Here is a 21801-nt window from a genome sequence, read left to right as displayed (position 1 = left end):
TCTTTTAGCCCCTTTTTAGCGTTTTTCACCCGCGTCGCTTTTCCAAAAAACGACGTGCGCGAAAAAAGACGCGTGGGAAGAAAAAGAAATAATACAACTGTTAAACGGATACCTAGGAAATTCTCCTCTCTGCTGTAAAGCTGGACGTACGCGTACGCTCATTTTATATTCTACGAGGAAAGACAAGTGTGAAGGAGAAAGGGATACTCTTACAATTTTATATACACGCACGAGGTCGGGGATACAAAAGTAAACGACACCGAGCACGACAGCAACACACCGACCGATTTATGCAGATTGCGAGACCCACTCTTGACATACATAAAAATATGCGCGAACACCTTTGACAATCATAAATATATATATGTATATATACATTTATATTATTATGTACAACTTACGGCGCGGAAAGATTGCTCAGAGAGTCAAGGGGGAATTGGCGTATCTTTTCAAGAAAATATTCGTCCAGCCCAGCGAGGGGATGCGATTAAAAGGATTTTCTTCGGGTTTTCAGGCCTCTCGTCCATAAATTTCGAGTATAAAGGGTGTCTTACATGGCTGGCTTTATCGAGAATTAGCTTTATCTATAGATTAACATTTCTTCCTTTTCTCGTTTTATAGAAAATGATAAAGCCAATTAAACCAAGATTAAGGTGAACGATTGTTTCGATAAAACCAGCTCATAATCCCTTCGAAATTATCGACATTCTAACGACGCTGATTGCTTTTCGATATCTCGATCGCACCGAGTGACACATTTCGCGATCGCTTTACGATTCAGCGATAATTAATGGCACATATCTTTAATGGCTCATATTCTCGCCGCGCATTTAGCACTAAATGCGTGTGTCCAAAATTCTTGTCACATGATCGCGGTTTTCACATTGCAGAAATAAGACTCGCAATCGGACAGCTACATTTAGTATTAAACATGCCGCTAAATAGGCGAATCCATATAGCTTCACCGTTACTGACCATACTTCTTAAAATACTGTTTCCTTTATATGAACTACTTAAAAAATACATGAAGAATCCTCGCGAGATATCGCCGTCGCAGACACACGCGAGCGGGACGTTATTCCTCTCTAGATCACTTATCCCTTATTCAAAGCTGCAGCTGTGATTTTTGCATTTCTGTGCAATACATGCTTACCCGTTAACAGCATTTAATATACGGAAAAAATTCGATTATGCGCTTTTTTTTTTCATAAGGCCATCTCGAGAGTTTGTCAATAATCGTATAACTTAATTTTATCTATCAAGAAGAATAATTATATTATTAATTTTATTGTTAATAAACAATAGCTTATTTAAATATATTTATATGATTAAAATGACATTAATATATAATTTTTTTGTGAGAAAAAATGAGCGAAAAATTTTTAACAAATTCACGATTTATGTTCGCGTTAAGAAATTAAACATCGTTCAACCTTCAACATCGTTTTGATTGTCAAGAATGATATCAACAGATCAGAGTGCCTCTCGAGGATAGCCCTAAATCATGTGTACGACGAGTACTAGCTCGCGACGCAGTCGTTGAATTAATCGATATCAGAAGTAAGAAGGATCGGGGAAGTGAGGGTGCTTTTTTTCCATGTACGAGTACGACACATATAAAATCCATGCTCTTTATACATGTTATTATTGCATACTACACGTTCGCCGCTGCGGGCCACGAGGCGCCTCTCTCCTCTCTCTTCTCGCTTAAAAAGTATTTAAATCTTAAAAAGGGTCGGTGGCTGAGGAACGGGAAAATCTACGAAAGGCTCTTAACGAGCCAGGCTTGAACGCGTTTTAACACGATCGATGTTGAACAAGCGAAGCGAGTAAGAACGAACGAGTCATCTTTCTTCTTTTTATTTTACACAATTCGAGCTTGATGTTGACGACGAAATATTCCTGAAAATTTATTCGGAAAATTTAAAAGCGCAGAAAAATTTTAAAATCTAAAAATTTAGGTAAACATACGTGATGATTTTTTTATCTTTATTTCACGGAAAATAAGATTAACTCTTTCTTTTCACTCGGATCGCTCGAGATTTATAAATAGCCTAGATTTTGATTCTCGCAGTCTCTCTATATATTTTTTTTTTTGCTGCATTTGTGGCTTTGACCCAGTTCTCGTTGCCTCGAGATTTTTGATTGAGTGGTTAGATTTGATTATAATTTGGCACAGTGATTATTGTTGAGCGTTTTTCTCGGGAACGCTCGTGCGAGGACAATCTTATCAGTACGATCGAGGGAGGTAGATCTTCACGATTTACTGATCCAGTCGTAATATATGTTAACGCGACAGTGTAGCATGATAGTCTGAGCGATAGTTGGATCGACTCATTCGTGATGTGTGACTCGATACAGTTTGATTTTCCGGCAAAAGTGCATCGTTTAATTATTGATGAAAGAATAATGTCCGATATTAGTAGATACTGGCATTGAGTTTTCGCGAGAAAGCGTATCCCTTGATCGTCGTTTTCGCTTTAATTTCTTGAGCGTCGTCGTTATTTGTCATCGGATTTTTATGGATTTTTATGAATACAAGGGGAGCAAAAATGTATGCGAATGCAGACGTTGATATTATAAAAATCATCGTCATACCTTTTGGTCACAATAGTGTACATTGAGACTCGTTGTGATAAGTCTGGAAGCCGCAATAATAACGATAGCAATAATTACGAGATGTACATTTAACATACAATAAAATTAGACTCGCTGTATTCGCGAACAATAATATTAGCGACAAGTTATCGGAAGTACCAACGTCACCTTATGGACTTTGCGATAGTTTGCTTATGCTGCTGTAAATCGCTGTCTCATCTAGAAATGACGTCGAAAATGCCTTGGAACAAGTGTTTCTCAATGTGATCGCACAGGTTATATAAAGCGCCTCTTTTCGTGAATGTCAATCAACGCTCATACAACTCAATTTTCATTACAGCACCGATTGCACAAGGAGATCATTTAGGAAGAAGGTATAAACGTTAACAATACAAGAACAACACAAACGAGCTGAAGTGGATAACGTGTGCGGATTCATTAATTTTAGAATGATTTATTATATGGATAAAATTAATTCCATTATATGAATGAAATTTTTATCAAAAATTAAAATTTTTATGTACCTTGCGATACTCATGATAATAAGTATAATCGGAGAGTAATCTCATCGTATAGGAATTAAAAATTTTACGAGTGATTACGCTTCGAATTATTTGCCGAAAAAATTGCGTTGATCTCAATTTTGCATCGTATAATGAATTTTGCACGAAATGTCCACACTCGTATCCACTGTCGCGCCCGTGCGACAAAGATTCGCATTATATTCTACCTAGAAAAAACATTATTATGACAGAATCTAACACGATCAGGGCTCTCTACATACATCTGCACCTTATAAATTAATACTTTCCGTAAGCATTCACACCCACAGTCAAAGTGCCACAACTCACATTTAAAGGACTAACTAACGGAAGATTGTCTGCTTAGGGTCTTTTTCATCCACGTCAATGCATCCATGAGGCGAAGTGCCGCATGACACATTCATCGAGGATCTCGTCAGTGCTCTCGCCGATCACATACACACACACAAAATTGTATAATTGTTAATTATAAATTGTATTCATAGGAAACGAGATTAGTGCCATAAAACTTGTTATTATTTTGGCACGAGTTTGTATGCGCTTCGGTTACTCTATTTTCTATTTCGTTATCATTACGTTATCATGCCTGGTAGAAATCCAATCTATTGTAAAAATACTTTAAATTGCAAAAAGCATTTTAAAACCAGAAAAACATTCTTTATCTAGCTTATTGACCTTTCTTCATTTATGAGACTCATATCGTTTCTTACGAATATTTCGTGATTATCGGCACCTCCGACAATAGTTGCACAATCACTGAAGGAACTTAAATATATTGGCCACTTGTGCGAATTAGTTTCTTATTAATCGATAAACAATTGCGAGGCGGTTTCCCCGTGCGTCATGGATGCAGAGCTCCCTCGGCCACGACACTTTTGCTATCTACCGAAACTACTATTTACATCAATTCCTTGTAGACATAGCTAGCGTTTTACAATTGAGAGATATACATTAAGTATAGAATCTCGCTGGAAAGAAACACGCACATGTACATTCATCAGTCATTCGGCCATCTCGCTCAGTCATCTCATTCGCGCTTGCAACTATTTTTTTTTAATTTTTTGTTGTTGCTCTATCACTCTTTGCCTCTTATCACAACACCAAACAGTGCCTACTTCGAATGAAAAAGACCCGATACGGGGCCTCTCTTAGTTGCGCTACGGCAGAAGTATCTCTATTAACAACCGTTGTTAAGATAATGGATAGTTACTCGTCCCGCTGTTGAATTCGCACGCACTTTACATCCCGGCGACACACTGCTAGACACATTCTTCGCTTCTGTTACCTCCGTGATTAAAATCTTGATGAAAAAATTGTACAATTTTCTTTTATACAAATATCGATTTAAACATTTTAAAGCTCTCTCAGAGATTTTATTTATTTTCTTGCGTCGTAAGATTATTAACGTTTTCCTGAAGAAGTAATGTTTTCGTGTGCTATCAATTTGCAAATGAATCAATAAAAAAAATTGTAATACACATATGTTTTACAATTACTGATGCTATAAATATTTTTCTATTAATTATTATATTTAACATATATGTTAAATCACGGAAGTTATATCGAAGCTAAATGAAATTTCAGGTGCCCCTCCTAGATGGTATGGATTCAGACGTTCTTCCTTACAATTTCGTAATGAAAACAAGGTAGGATTGAAAACAGATTTTTCGTAATTATTATTTATGTTTTATGAAAAATTTAATTTAGTTAATATCTCGCCAATGCGTTGCAAAAACATCGAGATAATTTTATTAATGATAGAAAGATTGTATTTTGTACAAAATCTTATGGAAACATAGGCAGTGAAAAGGGAGAAATTGGCTGGTTAAAACCGAACTTGTAATTCTTAAAGGTAAAATTGCGGAACCAGGTACACACGTTGGCTATCGCTAATTTGCTTTGGCACAATGTTAGCATGTTGCTTAAACTTTGACAGCAGTTGACAATAAGAATGGACTAGAACTATTTGTCATTAATGCGGAATTATAAATTCAAGATACAAAATTAATTTTTCTGTTCCCCAAAAATTAGAAAATCATAAAGTATAATAATGTCAACTATAATTAAAATGACATTTTGCTATATATAACTTGCAATATATACTCGATTTTCGTGAATTAGCTGAAGAGTAAAAAGATTATAATTATTTAATTTATTATAGAACATGGTAGAAAATATATCTTTAAATATATACGATCGAAATACACAAAGTGAAATGCAATTTGGATAATTCTATTAGATTCGCTGGATTTGCAACGCAAAGTACTTGCTGGAATCAAATAGGTGATTTTCTCAATATTATTCTTTTCTTTTATCTGCATTAATCCAATTACAGAAAAAAAGAATTTCTCTCTTATTGATAAACATGCTTACACTTGCGTAAGCTGATATTGACAAGTTCTTCATTCATCGCTTTTCTATCTTTCTTTCTCACTCTCGTTCTCATTTCCCCTAATATCGTAGTTAAAAGTCAACGATTAGTTACCAGAACACAAGGCACTTGGCTTACACATCATACATGTCTTTTTTGTTATTAATTTGCTTTTTGGTATAGCTCGGTGTTGAGATAGCTGGCGCAAGACGCGCCGCGGCGGACAATGCGAGATAGATATTGCTATCGAAGAGCAATAATTATGATAGCTTAACATAGAATTCGTAATCGATCCAACTTTTAAGAAGATATATGACGCGATAATGAAATCTTTTGAGGACGTATGTTGAATGTTATAGTTGATTGAAGTAGTACAATGTTACATAGTGAATCTACGAAGATAGCTTTGTCTTCTATAATAATATATATATGTATATATACTTTCCTATTAAAATATTTATTAAAATTGTCTTAAACATTCGTTTTTTTTCTATTATATCAGATAAAATATTTACTCTCATGAGAAAGAAGCTAGGAAGATTTTCATCTAGAATCTCGCGTCTATATAGAATCATTATCGAAGATCTCGCGTCTTGTCACAGATCGCGGTGCGTCTTCCGACGTACGATGAAAATAGCACTCACCTCACATACACAATATTCATAGAAGAAAATAGTCATATATATATGTATATGTCGTACATATAATATATATACTATCTATGCAATGCAGTAATAATATATATAATATATATTTACTTTATATATATTCAGTATTTGTCTTAATATATATATATATATATATATTCATTTATAAACGACGGTTAGATTATTCAATTACATCTCAGTATTAAAACTCCTCGCCCTGTCTCTTTCTCGCTCTCGTACACACAGGCAGACACGTACGCGATCGCACTTTCACTCGTTTTTTTTTCGCTTTCCTATCATCGTAGTAGTAGAGTTTAATGGTACACTTAATGCTCGTGCTGTCGTGAGGCAGGATTTTCGGTATTTCCTCTTATGCCTTTCCTATATTTTTTTTTTTTTTTTTTTTAACACGGACCCCTAAAGAAAGCCGATCTATAATGATCCGATCGGTCGAAAGTATATATATATATATATGTTTATATATTTTAACATGTAGCGTCGATCTACGCAGAACGTATTTTTCTTTGATTCTTTGTTTTTTATTTGATTACATGTTCGACAATGACTGGTGCAAATCGGTCAGTGATGTTTCTGGATGTTCTTCGCGAGTTTCTTGATTTCGTTTTTTCCGTCTTGTGTGCGTACTTTGCGAAAACTGAAAATCGCGAACTATTAAATAAACACCGATCTGTCTTTTCTCTTTTTTTCTGATGATTACATGTGGCTATATATGTATCAGCTGTGCTTACTTCATAATCGCCACTGATTATGTACCGAAGTCCCGCCACTCACGATTCAGAAGAAGCGTGGGATTTCTGTATTTTTTCTTTTTTTTTTTTTTTTTTTTTTTTAACGAACAACATCGACATTTAACGCAGCAATTACAGGGCCGAACGGCCCTCTCTCTCTCTCTCTCTCTCTCTCTCTCTCTCTCTCTCTCTCTCTCTCTCTCTCTCTCTCTCTCTCTCTCTCTCTCTCTCTCTCTCTCTCTCTCTCTCTCTCTCTCTCTCTCTCTCTCTCTCTCTCTCTCTCTCTCTCTCTCTCTCTCTCTCTCTCTCTCTCTCTCTCTCTCTCTCTCTCTCTTTCTTTCTTTCTTTTTCTCTGTCTCTCTGTACATCATATTCCATTTTGTATATATATATAAATATATATTGTGTAAGCGTATGTATACATATGTACGCAGCGATACATATATACACATATGCTACCATCTGAGTCAATATATGCATGTGTATAATATAGTAATATCGCTTTGTCTCCATATATTCAATATATATATATATATATATATATATATATATATATATACAAATATATATATATATATATATATTGAATAAAATGGTTTGTATATATGTATGCGCGATGTAATCACTAGTTTAATGTATATAAGTATCGCTTTTCAACATATAATACTGATGCGCAAACGCTCGTTGACCTGACTAAGCCGTTCGATTAACTCTTATAATCAGACGCAATCCCAATAACTCGAGTTCGCTTTTCATTTATAATCCGCATCTTATTTCGATGCTACACTCTGCCAGATTACGAACCAGATTATAACGCGGCTTCTACCTGGACAAAGAGGAATCGAAAATTACCCCGCAAACACTTCCGATAAAATAAACGAGTTCTAAGTATATAAAATGTACTTTTATCCACTTTGCTAACATGTATCAACTATTTTTCACATTCTACATGCATTAAAGTCGCTTATCGAAGGAATTAATATTTATCGAAGCTTGAAAAAAATTCACATATAAAAAAATTATGAGTCGATCAATAGATTGACAAGTCGTCGATTTTAAAGATTGCCAAATCCACGATAACAATGAAAATTATTAGTGGAAACTCTTACAAGCTCTCTACATGATTTCCTATAAGTTTTATAAGTGTGCTAATTTTCTTAACGCATCAGAGAATTTTCGAAGTCCTCGCATTCGCAGATAATTCCCGCATCGTTTGTGCTGTTCTCGAAGATTATATTAATGTGATGGAGTTGCTTCTTCGTAGAGTTCTAGAGGCCTCCTTTGGGGTTTTTCTTTTCTCCTCAATGAATTTATCTCTCTTTTTTCTTTGTTCATCGATATCACTTTATAGGAGATTAAATTAGGCTTTCGTCGGCAACTCGATACCACATCGCATTTAAAATTGACTGAACTGTGCTTAAGTATGTAAACAACGCATTGCAGCTTCCTGCCAAAAGTGGATTGCGAGTATCATCATAGTAGATGCTAGGAAAATCCATTCAAACATGAGAGTTTTTAATAGATAAAATTTTGCAAATTGTAATATTGACTATTATTAGAAATTAAAATTAATATTAAATTAAAAATCAAGTAATAGCTAAATTTAAGATAAAATCAAAACCTTGAAATTGTTTGAAAGCGTAAATTTATAAAGAAAAAATATTGTCAAACAAAGAAATAAAAATAATATTAAATTTTCGCGATCACTCATGGAAGGCAACTGCAAGGCATTTTGTTATCGAGCTTTTTAAAGCAGAACTTAGTCGGCCAGCTGTAGTTAGTCCACACGTACTTATAACGCATTTAATAATATATTGTCCATATTGCTTATGGCACCAACTTTTGAGCGATTTTATTACACAATCTGGATAAGAGAGATAATTGTGTTTTACTTCGTCCGTGCCCGCGTCTCTTTGAGCAAGGCAAGAATCTGATTAGGTGACAAGTAGCTAAGATAACGTGGACTCTAAATGTATAGATATACTTATAGGTAATATCTAGTTGAGCAGAGAGAAATATGAGAAAACAACGATAGTACAAACGCGTCACTTGAGTATATTGCTACCGAGCATGTGCTCCTCTTTCATTCTATTAGAATTATTGCGACAATATTTTTATACGAGCGAGAGGGAAATATATTGTACAAACGTGCACATTTTTTTTTACTCTTTAGATTTGTTCAGTATTTTAATTCGCATAGGAATTATGCTAAGACAATCTGATAAATTATATCTTTAAATATTATAACAATGGAAATAAATCTTAAATACATTTTTAAAGATTTTATATGGAGATAAAAATTTACATATCAACATAATACGGAAAATATATATGAATGACATTAAATATTTGATACATAGAAATACAAAGTTTATGCAATTATATGTTAGAATTCGCGCTACACCTCACGATCAACGCATCCCATTATCTTTTTAATAATCGTAATAACTGTCTTCGTATAAATTTCGATGTGACATGTGCGTGACTCTCCTACAGCTGACCATGTTCTAGTACATTAAAAACACTATTAACAATACGTTCCGTAGTAAAAGTTAATAGAGAATAGTATAACATCAAATAGAAGAGTACAAAGAACCATGCTGGCATATAGAGATAGACATTAAAGTAGATAATAGGTAAGAGGACGATAGATTACGATATCAATAATCCGTAATAACTTTTTTCACTTATTAAGAGTAATTTTGCATAAACGTTGATGATCATTTAGTAGACTTTTTTTCTCTTTAATACAATATTTTGAGCACATTCCTCAGGTGTATAACCACGCTACACTTTCTTCATCGAGTTGTACCAATATATTCCACAACTTATTAAACTCCACCAGTACTAAATTATTTAACAATTATCAAAGAGTTTTTTTTTATGAACATAGAAGCTATGGCGTGCATTGAACATTCTGTAGAAAATATTGCGCGCAAAATTACTTAAACCAACAGAATAAGTAGTATAATAGTTACTCTACAATAGTGATTACCCAAATAATAATAATTACCAAAATAAATTATCAATAATAATTATGAAATTAACTTAGTATATCAAAACATTACTAGCTCTACAATTATTTGCATATAGGAAATAATAATAAATTTAAAAGTATTCGTTGCCGAGAAAAGAAGTCTGGCTTTTTCTCTTTTACATATTGCTTGATTATTTTGCGCTTCTTCCATCCAACGACAATTCTAATTATATAACGTGTGTGTAAATTTTTAATTTGACCCACAACTGCGAATGCGGGATATCAGTATCTTTTTTAATCATTAATTTATTATATAGTGTTAGTTCAGTAATATAGGAGTAAAGAGAGTCTCGTCTATGATAAAAACAAAGACGATATTATTAATCACGATTAATGTCTTTTGTCAGCTTGTTATGGGATTTTGAAAATAAACATGAATAAGTATTTTAACAAATTAAATATGTAACTTGTGTCAACATAAGTCTAAACGTGCATCAACTTAAATAGGAGTAATATAATAACAACAGAACAGTAATTTTCGATATGAATAAACTGTTCATATCGAATATTAATTATCCAATAAAATGTAAAATATGAAGCAATACAACTGTTTAATAATTGTCAATGAGTGCAAAATGCTCCATTTGCACAGCCATTAAGTTAAGTTGGTAACTTCAAGTTATAATCGTCTAATCACATACACGTACGAGAGCACAAAAACAAAAATTATAGTACCATGTACAAATTTATCGATGATTTGTTCAGATCCATTCACTCGATGTTATCGCTATTCGATTTATGGCAGTACAATATCGGTACAACTCACTAGTTGATGGCACGGGTCCGCCTATGTACAAATATGTAATACCATATACCACATACCATTTAAATACATCACATAGTTATCATTTTGTTATATATATATATATATTCTTCGTATAGATATATATATATCATTTTTTTCTGTGACGTGGAGGGACTCGTTTGTACAATTCATGCATATCTTCGTTACAGTTTCATTGCTTCGTTTCATGCCTTCCCTATATTTTGAATAAGTAGCCTCCAGTACTGTATCTCATATTGCTACTGTTCTAAATCCAGAGTATAGTTTCATCTTAACATAAAAGAAAAAGAAATATTTGCCAAATTGAAGTCAATTCCAGTTTTTCTACAGAGAATTTATAATCAAATTAAACAGTATAGATTCATTTGGATTTATATTAAAATTGTAATAAATCACAAAAAATATAACATATTTGCAGAATAAACTATAACAAATAAAAACTTTTATTGTTAAAATATATATATTTTTTTATTTATACTATTTATTTTTATACCTTCTGGATTTGATCAGAATCAATACATTTTATTTCATGTTTCATTTATTACTATCTACGCCATTCCCTTGAAGCTCTAAGTCTGATTAAGAGTTAGATTACATATAATAATAATTATATTAGTAGAAACTTAGTTTCTGTAACAAGTGTATTGTCTTAAATGATATGTCTGCTAATTTTGTTGTATTCGACCTATGCACCCACTGAGCCGTGGTCGAAATCCATAACAATTTTACTCCTTAAATGAACTAACTTTAAGATTCGAAATTCTAGAATCTTATATAGTATAGTATATAGATCTCTAATACTACACTCTCTCTTTTTCTCTTGTACTGAAGGCCACTGTACTCAACCATTACAGAACGATTTAGTTAGTTTAATATGGTTACAAAGGAGTATTTCCGTGGGCTTAAAAATTTATCACATAAACATCTACAAATATAATTTTACGATATCACGAATGTATTCACAAAAGAATTAAAGTAGATAAAAGTTTTTACTTATTACCAAGATATTTAATATAATCATACATGTAATTATTATAGGCCGTTAACAAGAATAACAAATTACTATAATTCTTGAATAATATTAGACGAGCATTAAATTAGTGCCCTTGGTGATACCCCCTTATATATTAGTCTCTTGTCTGTAAATTAATAGATGGTAATGCAGATGTTGTGGCCGGAATATTTGATGTTTAGTTTGCATTACATTTTTGTAAATGGGGGAGAAGACTAATGAGACACACACATAGAAATAGAATAGAGATTAAAGTGCACGCTTCTCTGAATGTCTAATGTCATAAGGAAGATTAATCCCTATATTTCCAACAATTAGACTTTCTTTTATAATCATAGCTTACATTTGACGGAAATAAAAATGGAAGATTTAAAGACTTTTTTTTTACGAATTGTGAAGACTTGGCAGAGTTTTTAAAGCGTCCTCAGTCACTTGTGTTTACTTGAGAAAAGTTTAAAAAGTTAAAATGTACATTATGTATATGTATATATGTATATATGTATTGTGTGAATGTGTACATATGTACGTGGCCATCTATGATTCATTTAATGATAAAAAAGTTAATAAGAAGAAGAATGTTAACAATAACAATGTCTTTAAGAGTAGAATTAGAGCATCTACGACTGGCAATTCTCTCAAATAACAATTTTATATATAGTTTCAATATATAAATAAAATTTCAATATAAATATATTTTGATCTCTTTATAAAATATTTAGTACGTATATATAGGTATGTTTGTGTTTTAATAAAATGCATTTTTTTTTGTTTTAAATGCATGTTTTAAATGATTAAATGATTGTGAGGAAGAGATGTTCCTATATGTATTAATAAGCAGATCGATAACAGATTCAAAAATGTTAGTAAATTGACGTCAACTGTCCACATTAGGCTTGTGATCTGTCGGCAGAATTTGCTTACACAACCTGACAGCAGATTGATGGTAAAACCGGACAGGATCTACTTGTGTGCGCAATTTGATATATAATCAGATTGGCAGCAGAAACCAACCAAGGGTTATAAATTGACTGCAAATCCTGTTCGATTTCTGCTGCCAATCTTATGTCAACAATCTCTCTGTTGTAGTTCTGCTAACAATCTGTCAACATAATCTAAATTAATTCTTTACTAAATTTGTAGCAGACATCATTCGCAAAGTCTGTTTTAAACTGGGAAAAAATATATATATACACAAATACATGAATAACTAAAAATTTATTAAAAAACAAAAAAAAGACACCGCAACATTTAAAATTATTTACGTTTTTCTACTTTTTATTTGATAAGTGGTAATCTTATGTTTCGAAAACATAATTGAAGAAATATACGACGATGTTAACAGAGTAATAAAAAATTCAATGTGTTATCCAGATATACTAAAACAAATTAAATCTTTTTGATTGTTTAAGGCATCTTACATACAGGAACATCATTATTATAACTTTTGAACGGAAAATAAAAATTCAAAAACATTGTTGTACTAACTAGAGTTATTGTTTTTACAAGAGCTTTGCCATGTAGTCTCTAATAAAATAGAAAATGAAGTGACATATATTATATATACTTTTTTTACGCACACATATATGTATGTATTCGTATGTATGCATGATTATGTACGAATGTGTATGTATGTATAGATCCCTCCTAAAACAATCTAAAACCTAGCCTATTTACTTTTGCATAGACCTCATTTTAATTATACATACAGACATTGACGTTATATGTACAAACATGTACATATCTTATGTACATATAACTATTTTAATGATCATTGAAATTTATTGATATTATTTAATAAATATTCTCTATTTTGTGTCTGTGTGTGTTGAATGTGCATATGTATAATATGTATGCATGGGCATATGTATAATCATTGGTTTACTTTTAGTATCGACGATGTAGGAAAACGCTTTTAAAGTGAAACTTGAACAACGTCCTTCCTAAAGATGATTATTTGTCTATAAGCTAAAACGAAATCTCTCCTCAATTACATCAATTTGCGTTTATACATATTTATATTTGTATATGTATATATATATATATATATATATATATATATATATATGTATATGTATATATGTATATATGTATATATCATATATATTAAATTTTTTATGCAATTGTGTACTATTAATTTACTAAAAAAAAGTAACAGAGGTAAAGAAACTAAGGAATTTCAACAAATCTCTTCTACATATGCATGATAAAACTTACTTATCCTCATCCAAATTTTAGATATGCTAATGATATTTAAACTAAATATAAAACTAGAGCGAACATGCAACAAGTCGTACATTACATTCCGGAATCTGTTGACAAACCGCAATTTATTTCATGATTTGATCAGTGTTTATTCAGATTATATTAATATTAACGTTGTAAACGTAATTAATCCAAAAGTTAATAACGTCAATAGTTTCTTTCAAGCGACTATAAAATTTACAAATTATAACATCTGTACTTCGGCAAAAAAACATGATCTGAAAAATACGGTTTCATACAAACTGATTCCGGCTATAATCGGAAGAGAAAACAATTTAAAACATTTTTAAAAAATTGCGAAAAGGCAACAAGTAACAATAATGTCTTGTGGCACAATCTGAGAACATTTCACGTGCATAATAAATAGGTACACTGAAATCGCGTTTAATCGTTAGGCGCTTATTGTAGGTGCACGTCAATCTCTTTCATATTTTGAGTCAGCATTGTGGCGACAGTGGCGTGTGTACGTTTCCGTACGTTTACTTGTCGAGTTGTATTTGATTTTTCTAGGCCATGTTAAACATTCGTTATTTACTTTTTTGTCTTCAACAAAATGCAAAGTCTTATACATTCACTTCATTTTTCAACGATGATTTTTTTCTTCTTATGCTGATGCCGGCTAATCTCGTCTTCCACATTAAGGAAGATGTTTACGGTCAGTACCCTGTCTCCTTGTTGAACAGAGCTCGAATATTATGATTGCATGGTTAAAGATCTTTTTACCGCTGCGCCATTAAACCCTACGAGTTCTACGACTCCTTAATACTTATTGTTAGTTTCCATTAACGATAGATGTCTTTTCTTGAACGGCCGATGCTATTCTCCATATGAGTCGCATAAATCTAATTAGTCCGCGTCTGGTTGGATAAATTTACCAGTCACGCTCTCCTGCACAGATTCGCACATACAGAGGAGGTATTCGCGGAGGTATTTTCGGAACTATCTATCGTGGAAGTTTATTATCACGCAGCCTGCCCGTTCGTGTGAGCAAAAGCCTTTTCACGTTCTCGTAAAAAGATATTCCTGCAGCGTTATTTGTAACAATTGTGCGATCATTTAATAAGAGCCTGCTTTAGTACCGTGCGCGACCATACTATTTCTCTATAGTACATTACAGCCTTCGTTAAGGTAACTTAAGTTTAATTACTTGAATCTTGTCCTATGGGGGTCTCGTTGGATTACGGCATAAATGTGCTGTATTATGGGCGCTGTTGTCGCTGATACTCGCGGGCAGTTGCTGCTGATGATCTTGAATTTGCGGTATAACATTGTCCGATTGTTGTTGCTGTTGGTTTTGCTGCAATGACATTGGTTGTTGCAGCTGTTGCGCTTTCGATGACTGTTGTGCCGGTCGTTTAGATTCCTGACCCGTTGAATCGGGCAAGGGTATTGGCCTGTGGGATTTCATGTGCGCACTTCTGCTTTTCACTTTGTTGAAAACTCTGAAAGAAAAGTATAATTGAAACGTTAAGTAAGCTTCACTCATCGATATGAACACATACGCAATCTAGTGTTGCGAAGTCTATAATACATGATGATGCCTGGTTGTAAAATCGTACGTATGTAGACTTAGTAATTCGTAGGAAATATATAGAAAAATGTATATGTAGAAACAATCGATTTTTAAATTTGTACACATTCAGAAACACTTCGTACTGCAAGCGTTGTATTATGTCTTAATTTAGACACGTATAGTTTAGTATGTTTACATATATTTCGCACATAACGTGAGAAATCAGAAATATCAACATAGCAACAGCGATATAACAAATCACATGCTTGCGTTATGCATATTTAAATTTGTATACTCATTATAACATATCACAGCCAATTTATACAAATATCTTTACTGAAAAGTGTGAAACATAGAGAATATTATATTAATAGAAAAACTTGGGCAGCAAATTAAACAATAGACTATAGAAATATGTGCCATACAAATATAAAATAATTATAAAATATATAATAAAATATCAAATAATTAATTAAAATTATCCGAATGGCAAAACGTATAAAAATTAATAGGTCATAGAATAAATACTATTGTCATATCTGTTCATTGATTTCAGTTTTTTGATATGAATATGTATATCGTGAATGTAGTGTTTGTTTTTAAGTATTACCTAAATAGTTTTTAAAAATTTGTCGACATATACGATGTATTATATTATAAAGAAAAATATTAATTTTATTACATGGATTATATACGTGATTATATGGATTATATATGTGAACTCAATTTTTCAAATTATTCAGGAACACGATTGTTTAACGGTGGTTTTATTTTCGTGTACCTAAATTCATATTTAAAACGTTTTTTTTTTTCTTATAATGTACATTATTTTGCTGTTGCATTAATTTACTTGAAGTATATTGATACATTTTTTCGATGTTGTGTGTAACTTATTTAATAATATATATATATGTATAAGATTTCAAAGATAACCGTCATCGCGTCTTTTGCTACTTGGCTTCATTCCATATGCAGAAAGCAGTTTCTCAGTTTCTCTACAAGCAAGGATATCTATGCAAGATATGCCAATACTTGCCGCTCACATTGTCGTTTAGGACACGCGTGTCGCACGAGCTCCGTTGTCAATTATCGGAAATGGATAATTTAGATTAGAGATTGGAGACTTACTTCCCGCAAATCTTGCAGGGGTAGTGAAGTGGGGTGGGCGCGGGTAGTTGTTGCTCAGAACTAGTGTGAGTTTGTGAGTTGGTGTTGACTGTGGCGTGGCCGGTATTGCCGATTTGGGCGGTTTGGGTGCTTCCGGCCATCGTTACTGTTACACTTCCGCTAAAGCTCTGACAACACAAAGAAAACACAAAGCCAAAATAAACAACACAAACAAACGACAACGGCGACGACAGATAAGTAACGCAACGATCACAACGCATAACATCCTCGGTCCTTTTAAAATGAAGCGTGAGAAAACGACGGATCAACAATCAATCTCATGCGACACTTAAATGTTCACACGTATGTACGCGTGTAAGATTATTTCACAGACACAATAAGTACGAAACTTTCTCTATTATATTAAATAATATTTACAATCAGAATAAGAGAAAATTATTTTTTATTTAAAAAAAAATATAATAAATATATGTATAATAAATATAAAAGCAAGCTTCGTACTCAGTGTAAGTGAGAAAATAGAATATGTGGTGAGCAGCAAACATATAAATAATTTATGTGAAAATAATGTATTTCTTCTTTTGTGTGAATTAGTTATTCGTATATAATAATATAATATATAAACTGCCTAAAGTGAAAGGTAAAGATTTGAAAGAAAAATTTATTCTTAATTTACAAAAATTTCACATAGTCGTTATCACGAGAGTTAGATATATGATGGATTCATATAATTGTAAAAACACAATAAGATGTATAAAATGTTTTTTTTAGATTACTACTCACATCTGGGCAGTCGTATGCGAATAATCTCAACTCTCCTTCGCTGGTAGTCAGAGTCGCTGAATTTTCCCTTTCGTTTGTTTGTAACTAATAGGAAAAAAAGTAGTGATTCGTTTATATATATATATATATATATATATATATACACGTACATACACAAACACATACACACACACACACACAATATCTATATATGACATTTACATAATTTAAAATAAAAAGTGACGATAAAGTAAACTTACTAAGGTACGGTGAAGGATCGATTTTTCTTCACCAAAGTCCATTTCCGTCACGGACGCGATGGCGTCACGAAGTTCCCTAGTATCTTTGCAATCTTTTTCACTTTTGATCTTTGGTTTTCCATGACGAATACGCAGCCTCTTGTATTCGTCGGGGCAGAGTCTCTTCCAGAGGTAATAGAACTGCACGCACTGTTTCGCGGTCTTGGCACCGACGTCCCGTGAAATCGCGGAGAAGTCTTTGTTGTACTTGAGCAGTCCTTGATAGAACGCGTCCATTTCGTGCGACGTCCATCTATCGGACTCGTGACACTCGTAGCTGAGTAACGGATGCTCCACTGGTAGCATAGGTGTTGGGCGCATTAATTTCACCATCGCTTCCTGAAATATATATATGTGTATATTTATATTTATGTGTGTATATTAAAGATATCAATATCGATTGTATCACACACGTACAATGATGGCAATTTTGTTTCTGAAATAGGTATAAGATATCCGAAAAAAATTTGGAAAACAATCAAAAATTTTGATAGAGATATATTTCTCCGAGTCATAATTTTCAAAAAAATATCTTACGTGAATATTTCCTTTGCACATGTGCAACAGGTGAAGCGCGTACTCCTTGTTTCTACCACCGCCCGGTACCGCGGCGCAACACGCGAATTGCAGGTACATCTCCACTGCAAGCAACATGCGTCATTTAGTCATACATTTTGTTATATGCTATTCAAAAGGCATGTAATCGCAAAAAAAAGACTCACGCTCAGTGCTTGTGAGCACGTTGTTTATGCCAGGATCCCACAGAAGATGGTCAGTCTCCGATCCGTCCTTCCCCCTATCTCCGTTGCACTCGATCGGCGGTATCGTGGCCTGATATCTCGTGCCGATGTTGATTCTTGGCGGCGGACCGTCGTTTCCTTGGGAATCGTCCGAACTGAAGTCCGAGTCTCTCTCATGCTGATGTAATCTTGCATACAACCCTGGACCAGGTCGAGATGGGTCCAGGATCGGCGGTGGCGTATAACTGCTATCCCAATGACGATCGCAAGCCTTTCGCAACCGCGATGGATAAGAGTGCGAACTGTTGGCATATTGACCGCCGTCCATCCGTGGCCTCTTTCGAGAATATCGTACGGGACTACCGGCAGGTAAACTGCCAGGACTGAGAAATACATCTTCGTCCAGCAGTTCCTCCTTGATTTGTTCGACGGGTATCGGTAAATTTCCAGTAGCCAATTTATGTCTCAAAATATTGTTCTTTGTCGCATGATTAGTTTGAATGAGGAACTTGGCCGGGTTGACGACTTGCTGCTGATTAAATTGTCCTCCCGCATTACACTGCTGCTGATTCGTCGTTTGAACGTTCAAGCCAAGATTCACGGTAACGGGCTCAACTTTCGGTGTCGCCAGACGAATCTCCTTTTTGAACGTCAATGCCGGACTGAGCGAACCCGCTTGCACCAATACATTCGCTTTCTGCAGACCCGCCGTCTGTATCAGCTTGAATTCGCCATTGTTGTCAACAACGATGCCAGCCAGGCTGCCATTCCCGAGACCAAAGTCTACGAGGTTCTGGCTCGTGATGAGTTTATATGATTGGAATTCGAATCGCCTGCGACCGGAGGCGGTGAAGTCCTTTGGAGTCGAGGACAACAGCGGATCCTCCGAGTTTGGCATCATTTGGCTTTGAAGCGCGTGATGCGGCGACACGGGAAAGCTCGTGCCAGTGAAGGCAACCGGTCCCGGCGACGAGACGGAGGACGGCGGCAGCGAGGACAGTGGCGACGGCGCCGGTGTCGCCGACAACGGGCTTGGCAGTGGCGAGTGGGGATTCGGCGAGCCGGACCCATAGAGGTCCGCGTCCGCCTCGGATTCGCCCGGCAACACTTCGTTCAGCGCCTCCTCCACAGCCGCGGCGGATGACATTGTGGTGGTGTAAAACGCCGCCGAAAGCGGTGACGAAACTTGTCTCACACTTTCCGGATCTTCCTGAGGACTCAGCAACGGCAGGCTCCCAGTAAGTAAGCCTTCCTGGCTGGCTGGTGGGGTGGGATACGTGAAGCTCGGGCTGTCGTGTCGCGTCAAGGGTGACGGTAAAGGTGACTGGGTCGGTAATGTATGAGGACTTTCCGTGTATTGCGCGGCATAAGTACTGAATTCGGCTAACGAGTCGGGCAACGGTGAATTTACCAATGCTTGAAGATCTGGATTAACCGTGTGTTGTGATGAGTATCGATCTTCCAACGTGATATCCTGCAGCTGTTCAGTGGATTGTTCTTGCAATAGGCTGGCCGTCTGAAACTGTAATGATGCGAAAATATAGACATTGGAAATATTCTTTTTTTTTCGTCGCATTTTATATAAATGATATTTACGGTACGCGTTTATTGAATCGGAAATAATTCGAAAATATATAATTTCTTTATAAAACTGTATTTTTATATATATATATATATACAGTCGTCATAAATAACATAATAATATCATAAATAACAAAAACTTAATTTAATGTAACTAATAATGTCGATAAATCAAAAACTTTATTGTACATTTAAATAAACAAAGTATAATTTAATAAAATAAAAAGAAAAATCAATTATATTGAGTAATATATTAGAATTTGTATCATTTAATCATTAATAACATAAAATTGCACATGGACAAAATTAAGTGGACACTTTATAAATGTTTACAAATTAAGTAATTAATACTTTGTATTGTAGCCCTTTGCTTTTATTACTGCTTGTAAACGTGGCATACTTTCAACAAGTTTTTCAAGATAATTTTTATCGATTCTTTGAAATTTCAGTTGCAATTCGTTTAGAAACTCTTCTTTATTATGGCGCTTCTCTAGTGGAATTTCTGCATCCAATAAACTCCACAAATTTTCGATTGGGTTAAGATCCGAACTTTGTGGAGGCCATTCGAGAACTTTTATTTTACAATCCTGAAAAAATTGTTTCGTTTTCTTTGCTGTATACTTCGGATCATTATCCTGTTGAAATGTCCATTCTTCTTCGAAATTCATTTTTAGAATTGACTCTTCTAAGTTTTCATTCAAAATGTCAATATATTTTTCTGCATTCATGATTCCATCTATTGATTCTAATTTCCAACCCCATACCACGAAAAACAAGCCCATATCATTATTGAGCCTCCTGCATATTTGACTGTTAGTAAAACATACTGCTTTTTTAGAGCTTCATTCGGTTTTATCCACACATGTACTCTTTTTATTTAATAGCTCAAATTTACTTTTATCGTTCCATATCACTCGTGTCCAAAATGATAATGGGTTATTTACATATTTTTCTGCAAAAGCTAAATGTTTCTTTTTATATATTTTATTAATGTGTGGTTTGCATCTAGCTACACAACTCTTTAAACTCACCTCTCTTGATCTTTGTCTCACATTTCTTGAAGATATATTTAATTTTAGTTGTTCAACAGTGTTTCGTGATGTTATCGATGGGTTACGTTGAGATTCCCTCACAATTCTTCTATCATCGTATGCATTTGTGTTACGTTTCCGTCCCCGACCATGTAAATTTTCTACAGTATTATATTGTAAATACTTTGTATAAATTTTATGAACTGCACTTTTCGAAACTTTATATTTTTCGGCTGTTTTACGATAACTTAACTTATTTTTGCAATCTAAAACAATTAGATTTCGCAAATAAAAGGGAAATTCTTCTCTTTTCTTAGACATGTCTGTTTATTAACTTTGTACTTATGCGAAAGCTCAACGTACACTAAAGACTCAATAACATCGCATATTAGATAAAAGTCAACGTGTGTTTACATTCTTTTACTCTCAATATACAATTTTCTGTCTGTTCACTCTTTTTGTCCAAGGTCTAAATGCCACTCATATAAACAAATATGTGTAAACAGTTACAGGAACACTGTTTTTACAATTATGCATGCTAAATAAAAATTGTTTATATCCACAAAAATACTTCACGTTCAAAATTTAAAATTTATTTAGTGCATTATAATAAAACAAAAAATTTGCCAAAATTTATATAGTATCCACTTAATTTTGTCCACGACTATATATATATATATATATATTCTGTAATGCAATATATTATGCAAATTGTAAGCGTTTCCAAAAGAACAAACAAAAGGTA

At 33.9% G+C, this 21801-nt stretch overlaps 1 protein-coding gene across 8 annotated transcripts in view; it reads right to left on the bottom strand.

Moving 5' to 3' along the window:
- Positions 1-6868: 6868 nt before the first annotated feature.
- Positions 6869-21801, bottom strand: part of LOC140669440 (uncharacterized) — a 388002-nt gene continuing 373069 nt past the window's right edge. For 6 of the 8 annotated variants that reach the window (XM_072899282.1, XM_072899286.1, XM_072899287.1 and 3 more), the window contains 6 exons: positions 18427-19966; positions 18242-18345; positions 17666-18043; positions 17427-17510; positions 16644-16810; positions 6869-15444 (listed from right to left, as the gene is read on the bottom strand). In XM_072899282.1, the coding sequence (XP_072755383.1) occupies positions 15162-15444; positions 16644-16810; positions 17427-17510; positions 17666-18043; positions 18242-18345; positions 18427-19966 (2556 nt within the window). In that variant the 3' untranslated portion in view covers positions 6869-15161. The remainder of the gene's footprint in view (positions 15445-16643; positions 16811-17426; positions 17511-17665; positions 18044-18241; positions 18346-18426; positions 19967-21801) is intronic. The other 2 variants (XM_072899288.1, XM_072899289.1) reach the window with 2 other exon arrangements.

This window comes from Anoplolepis gracilipes, chromosome 9 (assembly GCF_047496725.1).
Source record: "Anoplolepis gracilipes chromosome 9, ASM4749672v1, whole genome shotgun sequence".
NCBI classification, from domain to species: Eukaryota; Metazoa; Arthropoda; class Insecta; order Hymenoptera; family Formicidae; genus Anoplolepis; species Anoplolepis gracilipes.
This window is presented reverse-complemented; position numbering and strand designations above follow the sequence as displayed.